The sequence below is a fragment of the Sturnira hondurensis genome, unplaced genomic scaffold (assembly GCF_014824575.4).
Source record: "Sturnira hondurensis isolate 20B ecotype Veracruz unplaced genomic scaffold, ASM1482457v3 Scaffold0021143, whole genome shotgun sequence".
NCBI classification, from domain to species: Eukaryota; Metazoa; Chordata; class Mammalia; order Chiroptera; family Phyllostomidae; genus Sturnira; species Sturnira hondurensis.
Genome location: NW_028093774.1, coordinates 28,507,400 through 28,526,099, shown reverse-complemented (window position 1 = coordinate 28,526,099; position 18,700 = coordinate 28,507,400). Strand labels below are relative to the sequence as shown.

Here is an 18,700-nt window from a genome sequence, read left to right as displayed (position 1 = left end):
CAGAGGTAACTGTCTATAACAATTTGGAAATTAAAAAGCATCAAGAGAACTTCCATGTTGCCACTGCAGCTGTCTGAGGAGGGCGCCTAGGAAGGAGAAGCGGTCACCACACTCGGAGCATCTCTGTCCCCTGCAGACCACCCCTGGGAAGGACCATGGGTAAAACTGGGCGGGTACAGAAAGCCAAACCTGCAGAGCAGGCCGAGTGCTATGACGGTATGACCGAGGCCACAATGGCTGTCACGGACGAGGGGCAGGAACCCTCCAATGAAGAAAGAAACCTGCTCTCCGTGGCCTATGAGAATGTGGTCGGTGCCCACAGGTCTTCCCAGTGTGTCACCTCGGCACTGGAGAGGAAACAGAGAGGAACGAGAAGCAGCAGCATGGGGCAAAGAGGGCTGAGGAGGCGGAGGCGGTGCTGCAGGGCATCTGCAACTGCGTGGACTGGAGCTGTGGGACACGCATCCCGTCCCCCAGGCCACACAACCAGAAAGTAAAGTGTTCTACCTGAAAATCGGAGGAGATTATTTCAGATATCTTTCTGAGGTGGTGTCTGGAGGCAATTAAGCAAAACACTGTGGCAAACTCTCAACAGGCTTACCAGGAAGCACTTGAAATTAGTAAGAAAGAAATGCAGCCTATACACCCAATTCGACTTGGCCGGACACTGAAATTCTCCGCTTTTTACTAGGAGATCCTGAACCCTCCTGAAAAGGCTTGCAGCCTTGCTTCATCCGGTGTTGGATGAAGCAATCTCTGAACTGGATACACTGAATGAAGAGTCGAACAAAGACAGCACGCTGATCAAGGAGTTGCTTAGGGACAATCTCCGTGGATGTCAGAAAACCAGGGAGAGGAAGGAGATGCTGGGGAGGGAGAGAACTAATGTCTATCGTGCTTTGTGATCTGTTCAGTGTCACTCTGTACCCTCCACATATATCCCTTCATGCAATAAAAAAAAAAAAGAATCATACATCAAAGCCAGAAAAATGAGAAAGAAACCTGGTCCTTCCCCATGGGTAGTTTTAGAAGCACTGCTCTATGTTTCCCTTTTCTCTTCTTCAAAACCAGTGCCGATGTCCAAGAATATGTGGGAGTGTTAGAGAAGAAATGAGTGCGGGCTGGAGGGGGAGAGGGCAGCTGGCCCCAGATCGGGAGGCAGCCTGGGACCCAGAATGGCCACAGGTCCTGCATTGAGTTTTGGCTTGGGAACTGCTGCTTTGGCTGATTTAAAATAAAGCAGCAGAATATGATCTCACAAATTCCTGCTATTTCAAAACATTAAGCTCTAAGACTGTATAAAATCTAGGTAATGAAGTCCCACATGTGGCCCAGAGGAAGGGGTCTGTAACTCCTCAGTTGAGGATTAAAACACAGATACACGTGTCCTCTGAGAAAGAAGAAACAGTGATGAGCAGTCCCGACAAGAGTAAAGAGCTAAGTAAAACATCAGTATCTGGTCTAGCAGCTGGACCACAGACACACCAGGTAGACAGTAAACTGAACAGTATGAAAACTATATACAAATTTAGAAATGTGTACAAAATAACACATCTCTATTTATGGCAGCAATGTTTATAACAGTAGGAGAGCGAGAGAAGATGGTGGCCAAGTAAGCCGAAGCCGAGCCTCCTTGCTCTTGCCCCCAACTCAGATACTTGGCTGACCTTCTGAAAAATGAGCTGAGTATTCAACAAAATCTTAGCTGACATGAAGTCTGGAAGCCAAGGACTACAGAAGGTGCTTCACAATGGGGGTAAGGAGATTTTATAGGTTGAAGGGGAAACACCCTGTACCTGGTGCCTGAAGCTGTGGAGAGAGCTTGGTCAGAGGTCACGGCTTTGAGGCTCCCTCCCCTCCAGGGCAGACAGCCCCCAGACCTGGGCTGGGAGAGATTTGGATGTAGAAAGTAGGGCATATCCAGGCTACACACACACACACACACACACACACAGCAAGTGGCACGTGCACAGCTACAGCGGCGATGCCAACCTGAAGGGTGCCAGAGAGAGGGGGGATTCTATCTGTACCGGGGTGTGGGGTGGGGGGATGGTGGAGGCAGGTGGTGGCCGGCCATGGCAGTGAGCGACTCCTGGTGTTTTGAAGAGGTGGTGTGTATGGAACGCCAGACGACAACTTTGTGCTGCAGTGGGAGTGCCCAGGCAGACTTTCCAAAGGGGAGCTGAGGCGTGCTGGGCAGGGACACCCTGCACACCTACCCTGCCAGCAAAGGGAAAGGACTGAGGCTGTGGTTGCTCCCACTGAGTGCAGCTGGGCAGAGAGATCAGAACGGTGCACAGAGCGGGCATTTCTGGACCCCAGCCCGGCACAACTGGAGGGCCAGAGGCTGTGCAGAGTTTGGGACTCTGTCTGCTGCGAGGGCAGTGGGCTGCAAACTGCAAGGGCGGGAGTGGAGCACCTCAGATTATTTACTGCCAGACAGAGCCCCCTTCCCTGACAGGGAGATCACAACTTCCAGGAAGGGAAGCACGAACCCAGCCCTGCCTCCTGCAGGTCTGCAAGCACCACCCATGGAGAAGCTCTGCAAAACAGGCAGAACAGGCTCAAGAACCTCCTGCAGGGCGCATATCCGCAAGAGACAGAAAGAGAACCACCTAAAGGGCCCAAGTTGAACTTCACTCAAAACAGAATACACTGGTTCCTAGAGTCCTATTTCACTGAGGCCAGCGAAGCAGGGAAATCAGAAATCAGAGCAGCAAGGGGCAATCAGAGCCCTGCCCAGCCTCAGCTTGAACAGAGATGCCATCACCATCAAGCAGGAAAGAGCTGACTCTCTTACACAGATCGGCCCCTCCCCTGAAACGGACAGCGAATTCATCATGAACGACACATTATTGGAAATAAACTGGGACAGACGAAGACGGGTGGTATAGGGGCAGAGGGAACATACCCACAATTTTTCCACAAGACTGAACAGTGCCTCCCAGGGGAGACCCAAGAGTCCCACCCCCTGGATCACAACAGAAGCCCCCTCTAGAGGCGGATGAGGTGATACGGGTGGTGCTGCCAGAAGTTGGACCAGCCACCCTGGGACCTTGAGCTGATGAAAAGAGCCAGAGGTGGATCCAGACAGAGGAGACAGAAGACAAACGCTGAATTCTGCTGAGATGAATTCCACCTCGTTTTCCTCCAGATTTTACATTATTTTTTCTTTCTTTCACATAGCCTCTTAATATTTCTTCTTTTGCTTCAATTGTATTCCAACCAATTCACTTTTCTGTCTTTTATTTTTTATAATTTTTATTTACATTTTTACACTATTTATGTTTATTTCAAGTCTCACATTGTACCCTTCCCTTGTCTTTCTCCATTTTGCCTTCCTCCTGCCCTTTCTAATTTTGACTGTAAACTTTATTTTCACCCATGCTACACCTTGTTGCTATTCCTTACTCTATCTATTGCTCCTCCCTCTATCCTCTCAAAATCATTATTCTTTACTGTAGATACATCACATTCTCTCTTCTCTTTCATATAATAATTTTATTCTCTTTTCGCTGTTATTGGTCTTTGTTCAGCTGTCATTGTTACTGACCCTGTTGGGGCTTTTCTGCAACTTTGTTCCCTTTGGTTCGCTACATTTTTAGTTTTATTTCAAACCTCATTATACTACTCCCCTTCTTACTCCATGTTGCCATCACCCTCCCATCTTACTTAACATTTTAAATTGTATTTTCTTCCTTCTTTGTCTTGTTTCTATTCCCTACTCTTATTATTTCTCCTCCCTCTTCCTGCTCAAAGTCATTTTTCTCTCCTTTAGCCACCTCATAGTCCCTGTTTACCTTGTAATACTCTTAATCTCTCTCCACCTTTATTAATTTTTGCTCAATTGCTGTTGATATCGCTGCTGTGATGGCAGATACTTTTGCTGGTGTGGGGTTGGTTTTCTGTTGGGTTTGGTTAATATTTGGTTAACCAGCATGTGTAGTACAGCATACAAGACGTGGCGGGCGCTGTGACTCCCAGTCAGCCAGCTAGAGGGGAGAAGCCACCAACAAATAAGCCACCAATAATCGAAGCCCAAGTACAACAGGAGAGTCCACACAAACTGAATAAAGGGCAAGCCTGGAGCACCCAGATCAGGAGATCAAGAGACTGCACCACTGAGTCCCACAGAACTCCTGCCTCAGAAGTCCACCCCCAACGACAGGCAGGCAAAGCAGAGAAACTTAAAATGCAGAAATAAACAATGAGACTCACGTAAAATGAGGAGACAAAGAAATAAGCCCCAATCAAAAGGAAAGGAGGAATCTGTAGAAAAAGAGCTAAAAGAAATTGAGGCAAACAATCTATCAGACACAGAATTCAAAATAATAGTTATAAGGATGCTCAAGGAACTCAGTGAGAACTACAAGGAACTTTATGGGAGCTACAAGGAACTTGGTGGGAAATACAGCAGCATGAAAAAGGATGTAGAAACTATGAATAAGAACCAGGAGGAAATGAAGAATACAATATCTGAAATGAAAAACACACTAGAAGAAATTAAGCACAGGCTAAGTGAAGCAGAGGACTGAAGTACAAGCAGGGAGAAAGAAATACCCAGTCAGAGCAACAAGACGAAAAAAGACTCAAAAAGAATGAGGACAGTTTAAGGGAGCCTCAGGACAACATGAAATGTAACAATAGTCACATCACAGGAATATCAGAAGGATAAGAAAAGGAACAAGAGATAGAAAACCTGTTTGAAAAAATAATGACATAAACCTTCCCTAACATGGTGAGAGAAAAAGTCACACAAGTTCAGGAAGCACAGAGGGCCCCAATCAAGATGAACCCAAAGAGGCCTACTCTAAGACAAATCACAATTAAAGTGGCAAAAAATGTAAAAAAAAAAAGTTAGAATGTTTATAGTAACCAGGTATTATTTACATAAGAAACACCAGCAAAGCCACAACCTAAACAAATCTTACAGAGCACCTTCCTCATTCCCCATCTCTCACCCCTCTATTTCCCTCTGGTCAGGCCCCTTCCTCCCTGGCCCCTCCCCCATGCCACATCAGGTTAGGCTCTCACTGTCCCTCATGACTCTGGCTGGGCACCAGGCCTCGGTCTCTCCCTTCTCTGGTCAGTCCTCCCATGCAAGCCAGAGCAGTCTTTCCAGAACACCTATCCGTCCATGATACTCCTGCCTGAGCCTCTTCCGGGGCTGCCCCACGCCCCAGGCGGTGGTCCTCAACCCAAGAGGTGCACTGCATTTGACAACCCTGCCCCCCCCCCCAGCTCTGCCACCACCTGACCTGCAGCTCCTGGCCCGCCCATGTCCCTTCATCCCTCCCCCAACTTGTCCCACCTGCCCATCCCTAAAGGCCCATGCGAACATCGGCTCCTCCTAAACACACTCCAGAATCTCTCACGTTTTCCTGTGGTACTCTGTATCACAGCACTGCAATCCTCCTTTTCTTTCTAAGATTTTATTTATTTATTTTTAGAAAGAGGGCAAGGGAGGGAGAAACACGGATGTGTGAGAGAAACAATTGGTTGCCTCTTGCCCGCCCCCAGCTGGGGACCTGGCCTGCAACCCAGGCACATGCCCTGTCCAGAATCAAACCAACAACCTTCTGGCTCACAGGTGGGCACGCAGTCCACTGAGTCACACCAGCCAGTGCCGAGATCTTCTTTTCAATTATTTCTTCTCTCTTCCTCCCTCCCTCTGTCTGTCCCTCCACTATGAGCTACTTGAAGAGAGACTATATTTTAATGTCTTTACTAAATGAATCAATGAATGTACAAATGAATCTGTAAAAGCAGAACCCAAACAGAAAATATAAATGCATGTCAATCACATAAAGTATCTGTATAAAGATTGAAAGAGGCTGAATGGTAAACATTGTAAAGTTCACTTTTCTCTTTTCCAGCAAAGTGGCTTGAGCCACTTTTAAAATTACTACCAGTAATTCATCCAATGAACAATTTATATTCAAATTAACTACAGTTTAAATCCCTATCAAATGAAATGGAAGTAGGAAAGAAAGCCATTTTCAACTTTTACAATCAAATGGTAAGTTCAGTGCTTCTCTGGCACTAGCCTCCCCTCCCCACCCCCTTCCCAATCAACCAACCCAGCTGTGTGCTTACTTACTGGAGTTCAGGAGGATCATGGCCTTGACACAGAGATACTCTTTGTGCTGGAGTTTTAACTCTCGAAACCTTGAAGTTGTTGCCAGGAGCATGTCAAAGATTTCCAGGATTCCTTCCACACATTTGCCTTCATCCCTACAAAAGTTCATTTGAAAATTTAAGAAAATTACAGCTTTAGGCAAACATCCAAGGCAATAAGGAGTACTTTCTTTTTAATCTTAAATTTCATTTTGTCCATGCTTTAACTACAATGAGGTGGTGATGAGATCATATCCAGCGATGTGAAATAACCAGAATTACCTTCTTATAAAGAGGAAAGGGTATTTCCTCTAAGTCCCTGAAGTAAACATTTGAATAAATACTATTTAGACTAAAGTGCATTGGAACTACATTTTCCGTCTCCTGTTCATAAATGTTATCTTAAAGGAATAACACTTTTGTCGATGATCTAAACCATTTTAGCCACTAGCCGAGATATGACACAGGTTACTGAAATGAGACATTCCGTGCTCCCAGCAGAAAACTCTGAAACCGACCATAACAGAAGCAGCATCCCAAGAAGAGACAGTCCTTCATATCTAGGGCTTAGCTCTGGTTGCCTCGTGGTCGTTGAGAAACTAGTGGGGCAAATAAGAGGCACGTAAATGTAATTTGGAAAAAAGCTGCTATGACTTACAAAGAAATCACAATTAGAGAAGATGGACCAGAATCAGGAAAGGCAGAAATGGAGACATGGAAATTTTTGACTTGTCAAAGATTTACTTTGAAGCAAAAGTTTTAGACAAGCTTTGAACCGTATCATCAAAAAAGTCTTTGAGCATTCCTTATAAAAATGAACCTTTAAGTCGACTTCTGGAGTAAATTAGTTTCACTGTACCTGGAACATACCAGCTTCAATTAACTCCAGCAAGACATATATTATTCTGCCTCACTGCTCTCCAAAAACTTCTATTATCATCAGTCCTAAAGTCATCGGACGTTCTTGACAAGCATTTAGATGATGGTGTCACAAAACTGCCATTTGCTTCTAAAAGCCTGTGGTGCACAGTAAAGGGCAGCCATGGGGTTCTGAGTGTTGGGGACCGCCCTGCTTGGTTTCAGGAGCTCAAACCCCCCATGGCTAAGGCTGAGTGAGCAACCTTCAGACCATAAGCCACTAAGGACACGAAGCTTGTCTCTGGCAGCAAGCCCTGCTTCTGCTTCATCTCCCTGCCCCCAAAGCATGGTCAGCCAGTCAGAGATAGGTGAGACTCCTCAGAGGGGGGCAACCTAAGCCAGACACAATCACTCGGGAGGCCATCATGGAAGGACTGGGCGGGGGGTGGGGCTGCAACAGAAAGAGGGTGATGGACCCTCATCTTCCACTCCCGGCTTTGACAAAGCCTGAATCCCCATGTCCTCTAGGAGAAGCACTTCCTGGCTCTAAACCCCTTAAGCCTAAAAACCTATGATGGGGAAGGCAGTGCAGCCCTGTGCTGGAAAGGGCGGGTTCCCTGGGTGATCTGGCAAAGAAAAGAATTCCTAACTATCCTGTGAATGATAAAGGCCTGAGCAGAAAAAGAGTTTATGTTTCCAAAGTTCTGTAGCCTTTTAGCTGATAGACCCTGATTTAGAAGAAGCCCTAATGGTTCTTTGTATGTTATCTACTGTTTACTGCCTGACAATGATTAATCAGTTGTACCTGAACTGCTGTGCAAAAAAACCAATAAAAGCCTGTCTAGGCAAGGGTCAGTGCTCTCTCTCCTTGAGAGAGTTGCCAGGCCACCCCAAGCCGCTCTCCCCTTGACAGGGTGGCCAGGCCATTCTGAGGCGCTCCCACCTAGAGGGAGTAGCCCTGCCATCCCTTTTCCTCCACAGGACTCAGTAGTCCGTGTGAATTTGTTTCATGTCTCATCCATGATGCCGTGGGCACTGCGAGCCAGTGCACGAGTCATCTGAGAGACTCATTTCAGTCTCCTTGGCAGACCCTGAGGTGACCTGAGATGCTCAAAGAACTGGCTGTTTCCATCTTCAATCCCCAAACCCAAGCCAGGACATTGGCCGTGATGGTGGTGGTTGGGGATGGGCCTCTGACACCAGTGGGTCCTGCCCAACCTGGTAAAGCGCTTCCCACTCGGCGCTCCGCTAGGACAGCAGCTCGCCAGGACCCGGCACTCCACGGCGTTCAAAACCCTCACCCCCAGGCTCACATACACGAAGAGACAAGCATCTACAGCGCTCCCTCTGGCATGAAAGCATAACAACTTCTGCAACCAGCTGAGGCTTTCTGAAAGCGCACACAGTAAGTGGTAAAACACCAGTGCCCCCTAGAAGTCACTCAGAGGGAAAGGCCACCGTGGAGAATCAGAGCCCTAGGCAAAGGGTGCCAGAATCTGTAGGAAACCCCCAACCCTCCCCACACCTCATCCTACAACCTCCCCCGCTCTGCACTTTCCCAGGCAGCCTGCCGCAAGTGTGCAAACAGAAGTACAAGAAATACTCGTTCACAAAATACCCCTCATGCCACATCATCAAATCACTCTGCCTGGGGACTGGAGAAAATACTGGAAACTGTAATTGTTGGGCCTGAGGACATATCATATTGGGAAAAGTTGGTTTTAAAATATCTTTCTGGGCAAAACCAAAAAATCCACCAACTCCTGCATTGATGGTTTAATAGCTGGTTCTGTACTCTTCCGTGAGACTTGGTCAGAGGTGAGTTATGCACACACACTCACCCCAGAGCTGTATAAGGGAAATCATCTGAAATCACCTCTATTTGGCAGAAGCTGCCACCTGTGTCTGACAGCATGTCTCTAAATATTGAAATCAGAATCATTGCCTCATTAAAATACATGCCATTTTTAATGTAAACTCATTTTCCATAAGCCCTGATAAATGCTGTGACTAACAGTAATGAGAACATATGTACCTCATGGAAAAGGTGAATTTCCAAACCAGCTCTAAGAAACTAGGTCCACCTGCTTTCTCTCGCAGATATGACAGCCAACCGTTTCATTAAAGAGTTGGCAAGGTTAGAACACTTTCCTTCACAGGCTATAGAAACCAAATACATTTCTAAAGATAAATAACTATAGAGGCAATAAGGTACAGGACTTCATAAACGATACCCTAATAAAGTTCTACTTAAACTGAGTTACACAGAACAGAGCGGGGAAGGACTTAACGAATCAATGACCTCTCTATCACTTAACTTTCTAAGTGCGATCGACAATGGATGATGGGACAGAAATGGGACAGGATTAAAAGATTTGAATTCAAGATAGAGGGTATAATAATTGAATGTTAAAATGCTGAAACAACATATCAGTCAAACCAATCTACTACAGAAAATTCCTTCTGCACACCATCTGTCCATACACTAGTGCTAAATAAGAAAGTAGTAGAGACCACAGACAGAGACTTGATTTGGGGCGGTGAATGTACAATGCCATATACAGACAATGTGTTATGAACTGTACACTTGAAACCTATATAACCTTATTAACCAATGTCACTCCAATGAATTTGATAAAAGTATTTTTAAGTGGTAGTTCCATGTGGGCTACCTTATTATTCAATAACCACCACCCCTGTTTAGAAGAAAAACATTGTTTGATAGCAACGACACAGTGTCAAATGAGTGAGCTTCACTCTGGGGTGCACTATTTTGTAGCTACATAAACACCCACTGGCAGCACCCATGTGGCCACAGGCCTCAGTTTACCTGTGTGGGTGGCAATGGGAAGGGGTCTCAAGGCTTCACGCATGGAAATGGCTTAACTGCTGAACTCAGGTGAAACTTAACCTGAGTACCAAAGGGAAGTGAACATTTAGAAGTGAAAACTCTACTTTTGCTACTTTCGTTGACTAATGTCAAGGCAAACTCAGGACACTCACAGTTATGTACATGATTCCATGAACCTCCATAAACATCCGTAAGAGGGTCCAAGCCCAGAGCCTAACCTCGTCTGACTTTTTAACAACATTGGACATTAAACAGTTCTCTGTTGGTGCTAAGAACACCCAATGTCTTAGTGTGTATGGTTTTTTGAGCGATAGCAGCTCCCATTCTGTGGTAGACCTTCACCTGCCTTTGTGATTCCAGTGGTTACTAGGAGAACTACCTTGTTAGGAAGACGCTAATGAAACAACCAGATTTTCCTCTCATCCTCAGTAGGTTTAAGTTTTCTTGCTGCAAAAGCCCCAACAAGAATAAAGGGAAGCAGAAATTGCACTCTCAGTTTCCTGACTTTTTAAATAAGTAACATTTTGAATATTTTTGAAAAAGCAACTCTTCCGAAAATATACTTACTACATATCTATGATGCCTATATACACATCCGTATATAATAGATGCACTAAAAATCTTAGATTTAAAATCCTAGACTTTACAGAGTTAATGTGTTAAAAACATTATTAGGAAATGCAACAAAAATAACCACTAGCAGCCACTTACTTGGAAGTGCATGCTCAGTGTCTGTATTTGCAATTCCCCCAAACTCCTCTTCTATAGTCAATAAAACAAACTAGATTTACATGTAGTAAAACATAATACTTTCAAATATTTTTAAAGAGTAATGTGCTTTTTAAAAATAGTTTGTAAAAAAAAAGACTTTTTGTTTTCTCTTCTATTACCTAGCCAAAGGTCTACCTAAAAGTTACCTTGTATTTGTGTTGATTCATAGTAACTTCCACACATACTTACAGAAGTTAAAGAGCCCATACAAAGAGAGTGAATTATAATAAAAACCAGAAATGAAACAGTCACTGAAAACAAACACTAAATGTGGCATCAATTTAGAAAACAAGACAAAAAATAAAATAACTTAATCCCAAGTCTGCAAATGTATTGGTTCATCAAGGTATAGCATTTCTTCCTAGCACTGCCTTCTGGGAAAATTGAAGGGGGGGTGTGGGTGGGGTGTGTGTGTGTGTGTGTGTGTGTGTGTCTGTGTGTGTAGGATGTAGGAGGGATGAATATGGCTTTCACCTAGTGGAATGATGCGAATGAATGAATGAATGAATGAACAGGAGGGATGGCTTGACTGGCTACTTAGCCTTTCAGCCTGCCTTGTAGCAGGGTTCTGTAAGATGACAGCAGACTACACTTTTGAAGTGGGCAGAAAGTAGTATAGACTTGTTCTAAGACAAAAGAATAAAGTACAAAAGAAAGTCAGTTTGCCTTTTAGCCCCCTCCTCTTTCCCCTTCCAGTTCTCTATCCCACTGAGAGGCATGTACTGTGGCAGAAAAGAGTGTGGGTCTCACAGCCCCACCACCTATCACTCCATAACTGGAGGGAAGTACCTAACCTCCCATTCCCACGTCTGAAGGACAAGCATAGCAGTGGTGCTTACCCAGAAAGGGCTGCTGTGGAGATGGAATGGATGAGCACCCACCAAATGCTAAAGATGGTGCCTGGCACACACAAGCCAATCCGTTAGCTGTTTTGACTGTTACTGGAGGGTCCTACCTGCCCAAGGCTTTCAGAACCTCCCCTGCGGTTTACCATCCTGGCTAGCTCCCGCTTGAGCCCCACCCCCTATTCCAGCTCTCCCACAGGGTCCGCTCTCCACCAAAACACCTCCATTACCTACAACAGTACTCTCCCAATGTCAGGACAGGTAAAATGGTTGCTAATACCTTGGGGATATTTTTCACCTGCCTGACATGTGCAGGAGGGTTTTCTGGTGACCTACAGAGGGAACACCAGAGCTGGGGCCGCCACTTCTCATTCATAGCCCTAGGTACCCTTCCACCTCGCACAGAGACTAAACATTCAACCCCAGAACTTTTTCAAAATAAGGAACATGGAAATCCATTTCTGTGGAGATTTTCAAACTGCTCAAATTTACACCAAGAAATTACCCTACTTTCCCTACTAAAATGCCCAAGTGCTGTCTATTCCAGCTCCCCTTCCATGAACAGTTCACCTAAGTTCATTAAAAATCAGTGCCTCTTCTGTGCCATCTTTAAAAGGAAACTAAATGCAACCAAGTTACAACATTTCCCAATTTCTATTAACTTTCATTGGTTTTAATGACCATTCCTTCCACTGCTATTGCCAAAAACGCTATATAATACATGCAATTAAAAATGAGTTAAAGAAAGTTAAAATAAACCTGGCATATTTGTAAGAATTTTATCACCTATCCAGATAGTTGGCAATGTAATTGCTCCTGACAGGTGAAAAGATCAACAGGACAACCTAAAACTACAGTCCGAAAATGGAGTTTTTAATGCTGAAAAATCCAAGTTGATTTATGTTCACTTGGTAGCCACGTACCCTGCAGAACACAGGCCCCATTATAGCTGCAACACTAGGAGTGAGTCACAGGACACTGAATCCTTGTACCCATCCTCTCCTTTTTGGGTTCTTGACCCAGTGAAGGAGCTCATGACATTGAAATCCTCTTAACTGCCCTTTCAGGTGTGAAATTTTAATTGCAGCACCCAGGGCTTTGTTCCCGCTCACTCAACCATTCATTCAAGTCAAAGAAGAGACACAATGCATTTTTCTCACCTGTCCAGAATGAGGTTTGGAGCAAAGATGAGCTTGCCGGGGTGGTCAATGGAGCGCCACATCAGCCCCACCATTAGCACCTCCATCCAGCAGCTCTCCAAGAGCCGCACTTGGTCATACAGGCTGAGCTCCACAAAGCCTGGGGAAAGCAAGAGGCTGTGAGACACACTGGCCCTCCTCCTCAGCTCCCTGTTTCTCTAGAAACAGAAGAGCAAGTTTTCAAAGGCTTTGAAAACACAAACAATAAGGGAATAATCCTATTTTAAAGATTTAGTTATATACTGACCTAAGGAAGAAAATTTTTAACTTACAGTGCATAACTCAGTTTCCAGTCCTGGACCCCTTCTAGGGGTAACTTATACTTCATTTAGAATTTATAAAGGACTATTACTTGGGCATATACAGTTCCCCAGACAGATGCTAGTAAAGTACAGAAAGCTGGAACCAATCTTTGTGAGCTATATCCTAATAATTGCCTTGCATCACTGCCAGCCGGAGAGGCTATCTGTCTGACCCTGACCATGACTGGGGCTGGGAGGAGGAGGGGCATGCAGAGAGAGCAGGGCCAGCCTCTGCAGAAAGTCAAGGCTTCAACTGAAAGGATTTTTCTGATTGCTTAAAATTTCCCATCCAGCGTTAGAATCACCTTTCTCTATGTGGGAGCACTGACTCTAGGCTATTCTATTCTGAAGAGCAAATATAACAATTGAAGCAGGTCCCGACAGCCTGATAGCCTAATAGCATGCATTGGTCAAAGAACTGGAAAGTAAACAGGTAATTTCTAGGGAGGTGACCACTTCAAAAGCAAATCAGAGATTTCTGATGCTTTCTCCATAAGCCACGATAAAAGGAGGAAGCAGTGTAATAGAAATACAGTCACCAAATTCATGGCCTTAGCATGTAATGGGCTCTGGTTAGAATTCCAGCTCAGCCTCTTGCTAGCTTCTTAATCCCCTTGTCTTTGTTTTCTTGTGGGCAAAATAGGGGCAAAAATGCCTGCCCCTGAGAATTTCCTACAGGCAGGATCTCTCATCGTCCTCGCTTTACAGATGAGGAAACTATGGCACCGAGAGCTTACGTGGTTCAAGTCCTTGACAATTATAATGGAAATCTCCAGAAGAATTTAATGGAGTAATGAATGGAAAGATCAATAAATCCTTTCCGAAGCCACAGTCTATGATCAATTCAGGTCCCTAATATGTGTACATGTTCCAATCTCACCCACATTTATAGACAATAACCCCACCAAAATAGACCAAGCTTTTATACTTGTAGATGTTCAACAAGATCAAGATTAGGTAATACTTTAATTTCTTTTTGTTTGGACAAGAAATATATGAGACAGCATTGGGAGGAGTGGGGAATAACACCTCCAGACTATGCCTAAGTTTTCTAAAAACTTTTCAAAATACCAGGCTTGAAGAGGGTCTGATGCAGCTTTAGAGTTTGGTTTTGTTATGGCACAAAGACACTGCACATCTCTCAGCATTAATTAATTCCACCACTACTCTCTGCGTGAGGTTCTGAAAAAATTGTGTTTGTAATACATATACTGCAAAAGCCAAAGGAAAGAGCATCAGTATTGTCTCCTATGGGCAAAAGCAGAGAAAGTAAAATAATATAATTCTGGCAAAGGCAAAGATACTAGACTAGCTAAACAGAATGGGAAACCCAGGAAGCTCAGAGCCAACAAATAACCCAAAGAGATACTACTACCCCAGGCCTGGGTCCCACAGCTCTTTACCCTCAACTGCTCTTCACCCAGCTTCTCCACACTCCCTGTCTTTCCAGTTTGCTCACTGCAGATTCTGTGCTTGGGCCATGGGAATTATCCCTAGTGACTTAGAACTTGGAGAGAGACCTCGTTTCTTAGATGACTGTAAAGATGTGCACAGATAAGCCCTTTCAGAAGGTGATGGGCTGCTGTCCATCTATGTTAGAATCCGAGATTCACTCTCACAGAAACACCAATGCAAATAAAAATTAGATAGTGGTTTTAGCACAATGCAGTATTACAAGTACATATTACCAACTGGCTTGGGAAATGATTGCATTACAGCATGGAAAATGCTGTTTCCGAATGACTAGTGAATCATTTAAATTATTTTTAACCTGATAGCATTTCAGGTTTACTGATGATTCATGTTATTTCAGCTGCTAATTTACTCTTTTTGTTCATATGTATTTGTTCATGTACATCCTATGAATTCTTTCTCTACTGGAAGAGTAGTTTATAAATCCCTACTTAGCATCTGACAAATCTTTCATTTTTGTACTGGTCATACTGCACCCACTCCACCTTCACCTGCCTACACCCCCCCTCTCAGGGTGAGGAGTCCGCGCCCAGGACACTGGTCACTGTGGAGCCCAGATCCCTTCCTTTTAAAGCATGTTCTAGGTCCCAGAGCCCTTGAATTTCCTGCCCAAATGGCCCCAAGTCCATTTCCAAAGCCTGGCTGGGTCTCCTCCCTGGTCTACCCTCTCAGAACAGGCATGAGAGGCAACTGAAGGCTCATGTCCACAGATGGGTGGGCATGCGGTATAGGGTGTGCACACGACCACGTGGGATGGGTCTGGGGGTGGGAACGCAGTTTTAGGAAGAGAATAGACGGGGCCCTGACATGTCTGGTAGAGAACTCAAGAGGAGTCCAAAAAGTCAAAACTGGAACCTGGTCATCCAGACTGTGTGGAAGGTGGATATGTAGAGATAGGAAGAAAGAACATATTTCATTTAAAGGTTACAAATCAAGCTGTCAAACTTAAATACAGAGACATCTTTTGTGGACCTCCGCTTTGCACTCTTGCACTGTAAACATCAGAGGCAGGCCTTCCTACAGATACATGGGAAGCTAAGATGCAGAGAGCTCTACCTGGAATTTTCTTGGCCCAGCTGATCATATGCACCAGTTCCTTATCAGCCAGCTTGGTCAGGGACATCATCATGGAGGCCTCGGTGAAGGGCGCGCTGGGGCGGCTCACCAGCACGTTGGGCGGCTCTGCCTCGAGGAGCGTGAGCACCAGCTGCTCCGGGCTCAGCGCACTCAACAGCAGCTCCTTCACTCGGCTCACGTGTCCACCATTTTTCTTGGCTTTGTTCAGACAGTGTAGCTGCTCGTTGGAACTTCTCTGCCTTCGTGCTATGCGGTACCCACACCTTTCTCTCCTGGAGCCTAAAGTGAAGAGTGGATGACAGTGCTTTCCCAGGCCCCTTCCCGAACCCAGCAGTCAAGTTCCCAAAGTAGCCAGGGTGAAAATGAAGAAATGACATCACTGTAAAACCTGGGTCTGTTCTCAGAATGCATCTTAGACCAGAAACCTGATTTTCTGAAGCCTGAAGGGTATGGACCAATTATTATTATACTCGTGGCTGCGTTAGCAAAAATCAGTTACACAACATTTTAGGGACAACAGCCCAAATGATCTCAAGGTCTTCCTTTCAAGGTCATGTATGGACACCAAATCCATTCCCCTTTTAAAGGGTGCTGACATACCTCACTTCCTAAACCTTAAAATTAGGAATTTTCTTCAGGCAGAAGATGGGGGGGAAGCTAGGAAATGAACATTGATAATTCCAAACAGTTATTAAATAATACACTTTTATAATACATTCTTAAAATGTTTGATTGCATGCATTTGTGTACATGTGTGTGCATATTCCTTTTACATACTCAAATAAGTCTTTCATATAATCAATTGAAAAAATCTGGAAAATATAGGAGAGCACAAATTTTGGCATAAATCCTTTGTTTTTTAATGCTTTCTTACTTTTCCATATTTTATATACAAAATGACATCATAGTGTATATACCATTTTATATGCTTTTTATTATAAAATGTGCCATTTCATTATTCAATTTAATAATCTGTATAGCATTCTGCTTTTTGAGTATAGCATCACTAATTTAAAGTGGCTCCTGTTGATGGAAATCTAGGTTGGTCATAATTTCTTTGTTAGTATAAATATTACAGTGAAAATGCATCTTTGTACATGTATCCAATTACTACTTCCTTCTAATAAATTCAAAGATGTCAAGTTTCTGTAACAAAGCATACAAATATATATTTAAAATATTGATATATATTGACAGGTTACCATCCAAAAGTATTTTAAAATTTATAATCCAAATAATACATCAAGGCTACCTATCTTTTCATAACATCATTGGTCATTAAAGATAATTTTTCATCTTTGCTAATCTGACCCAAGATTGTTAAGCTGATTAACAATCTCATTTTATTGTATTTTTTAATTACTAGCATAGTTGACAAGTTTGTCTGTCTTCTCTTGTAAATCGCCTCCTTGTTTCTCTTGTCCTCTTTTCCCTTAGTGATCTATAAAGGCATTTTATACAGTAACAATAAACAGCTTTTGTTCTATGCAACATTTGTCATGGTTTCTCGTGTCATCAAAGCTGTAGTACATAGCCAAATCTATCTCTCTGTTTCCCATCAAAATTATACAAACATTCTCCTATGTCTTCTTTAAGACCTTTATAATTAAAATCTATTTAAAATTTCATGTATGTTTTTCTCATGTCATACTGGTATTTCATGTTATGTTTTTCCAAATGCATGTGCAATTTTCCCAATAGTATTTATTGAATAAGCTTTCCTATTAAATTTTATAAAATGCCTGGTCATTTAAAAAATAATTGTGCCCTGGCCAGAGGGCTCAATTGGTTGGAGCATCATCCGTGTACACCAAAAAGCTGTGAGTTCGAGTCCTGGTCAGGGCACATACCTAGGTTGGAGGTTCAGTCTCCAGCCAGGGCACATACAGGAGGCAAACGATCAATATTTCTTTCTCACATCAATCTTTCTCTCTCTCAAATCAATAAATATATCCTCTGGTGTGGATTAAAAATGATAACTGTATGTAAAAGTGTCTTCTTCTGGATTCTGTTTTATAGATCTATTTCTATTCCTGTGCTGCTAAGGACATGTATAAAGGACACATGGACAAAGCCAAAGGAGGGTAGGATCAAGGGTGGGAAGTGGGGATGGCTGGGTTGGGTTGGGGGGTGGGAGGAAAATGGAGACAACTATATTTGAACAATAATAAAGAAAATGTGGGGAAAAAGGAAAATGTTTTCGTTACAGTAAGTTTATGGGTCAGAACACAGTGAGATAATGGCTTTAAGATGGTGGGGGAAGGGAAAACCCTTCAATATAGAATAATATTCCAAGCTAAACCATTATTTAAGAGTGAGGATAAACTAAAGACATTTTCAGTTAAACAAAGATTAAGAAGCTGTATCACTCACAGCCCCTTTGAACTAATTACTATACTGCTTTGTTGTGAATGGAGAAAAATAGACCAAAAAGAAGTAATGTGGTTTAAGAAACAATGGTTAGAAAATAAATTTGTAAGTATGAGCCTGAATATAAAAAGCATTGAATGAATAAAACAATAATGACCAATTTTGGAGGTAGAGAAACAAGGTAGAACCAAAACCCTAGGCAATAACATAACACATAAGATGAGAGAATGATTTTGATTAGAACTTTCTAAGTTTCTTTATTTGAGCTGAGAGGTTTCTATTAGAGAACTGGCTTAAGTTCTCAAATAATCAAGAATATATGAAATGTTGTCACTAAAAAAATTGAAAGAGAAAATATGACTTCTAAACTAGTAGACGAGGATAAAGAAAACAAGAAAATGTGATCAACTCTAAAAAGGAAAAAAGTAGGAAATCATGAGTTTTTTAAAAGCACAAAATAATATGACAGAAATAAACTCAAATATCAGTGATCACAATAAACATAGACTAAGTTCCAGTGGTTAAAGACCAATGTGAAATTAAAATTAAGAAAGATACGTTATTAGTCAGGATGTCATTAGCATGTGTACAAGTTTATATAAAATTTCCCTTAAAAATAATCTGAAAGTTCAAACCTGCAAAATGTCTAGATTCTATACTCCCACTATATTTGTTCACTAAATCCAACTGTCCACTTCAAAAAATGTATTAATTAACAAGTAGGAGAAAACTTAAATTATCTGCTCCCAACAAAATTTATCTGAATTTCCCTATATCCTTGGCTAGTTGCAATACAAGGACTCTATCCATCCAGAGATACTCAAATCTAACCTATTA

General features: G+C 43.1%; 1 protein-coding gene and 1 pseudogene across 1 annotated transcript in view; one reads left to right on the top strand and one right to left on the bottom strand.

The window, feature by feature from the left end:
* Positions 1 to 18,700, bottom strand: part of ESR2 (estrogen receptor 2) — a 38,944-nt gene that overhangs the window by 9,078 nt on the left and 11,166 nt on the right. Inside the window, exons 4-6 of the mRNA XM_037031622.1 lie at positions 15,473 to 15,772; positions 12,603 to 12,741; positions 6,101 to 6,234 (exon numbers count right to left, since the gene is read on the bottom strand). Coding sequence (XP_036887517.1) covers positions 6,101 to 6,234; positions 12,603 to 12,741; positions 15,473 to 15,772 — 573 coding nt within the window. The remainder of the gene's footprint in view (positions 1 to 6,100; positions 6,235 to 12,602; positions 12,742 to 15,472; positions 15,773 to 18,700) is intronic.
* LOC118976877 (14-3-3 protein beta/alpha-like) lies at positions 122 to 968 on the top strand (annotated as a pseudogene).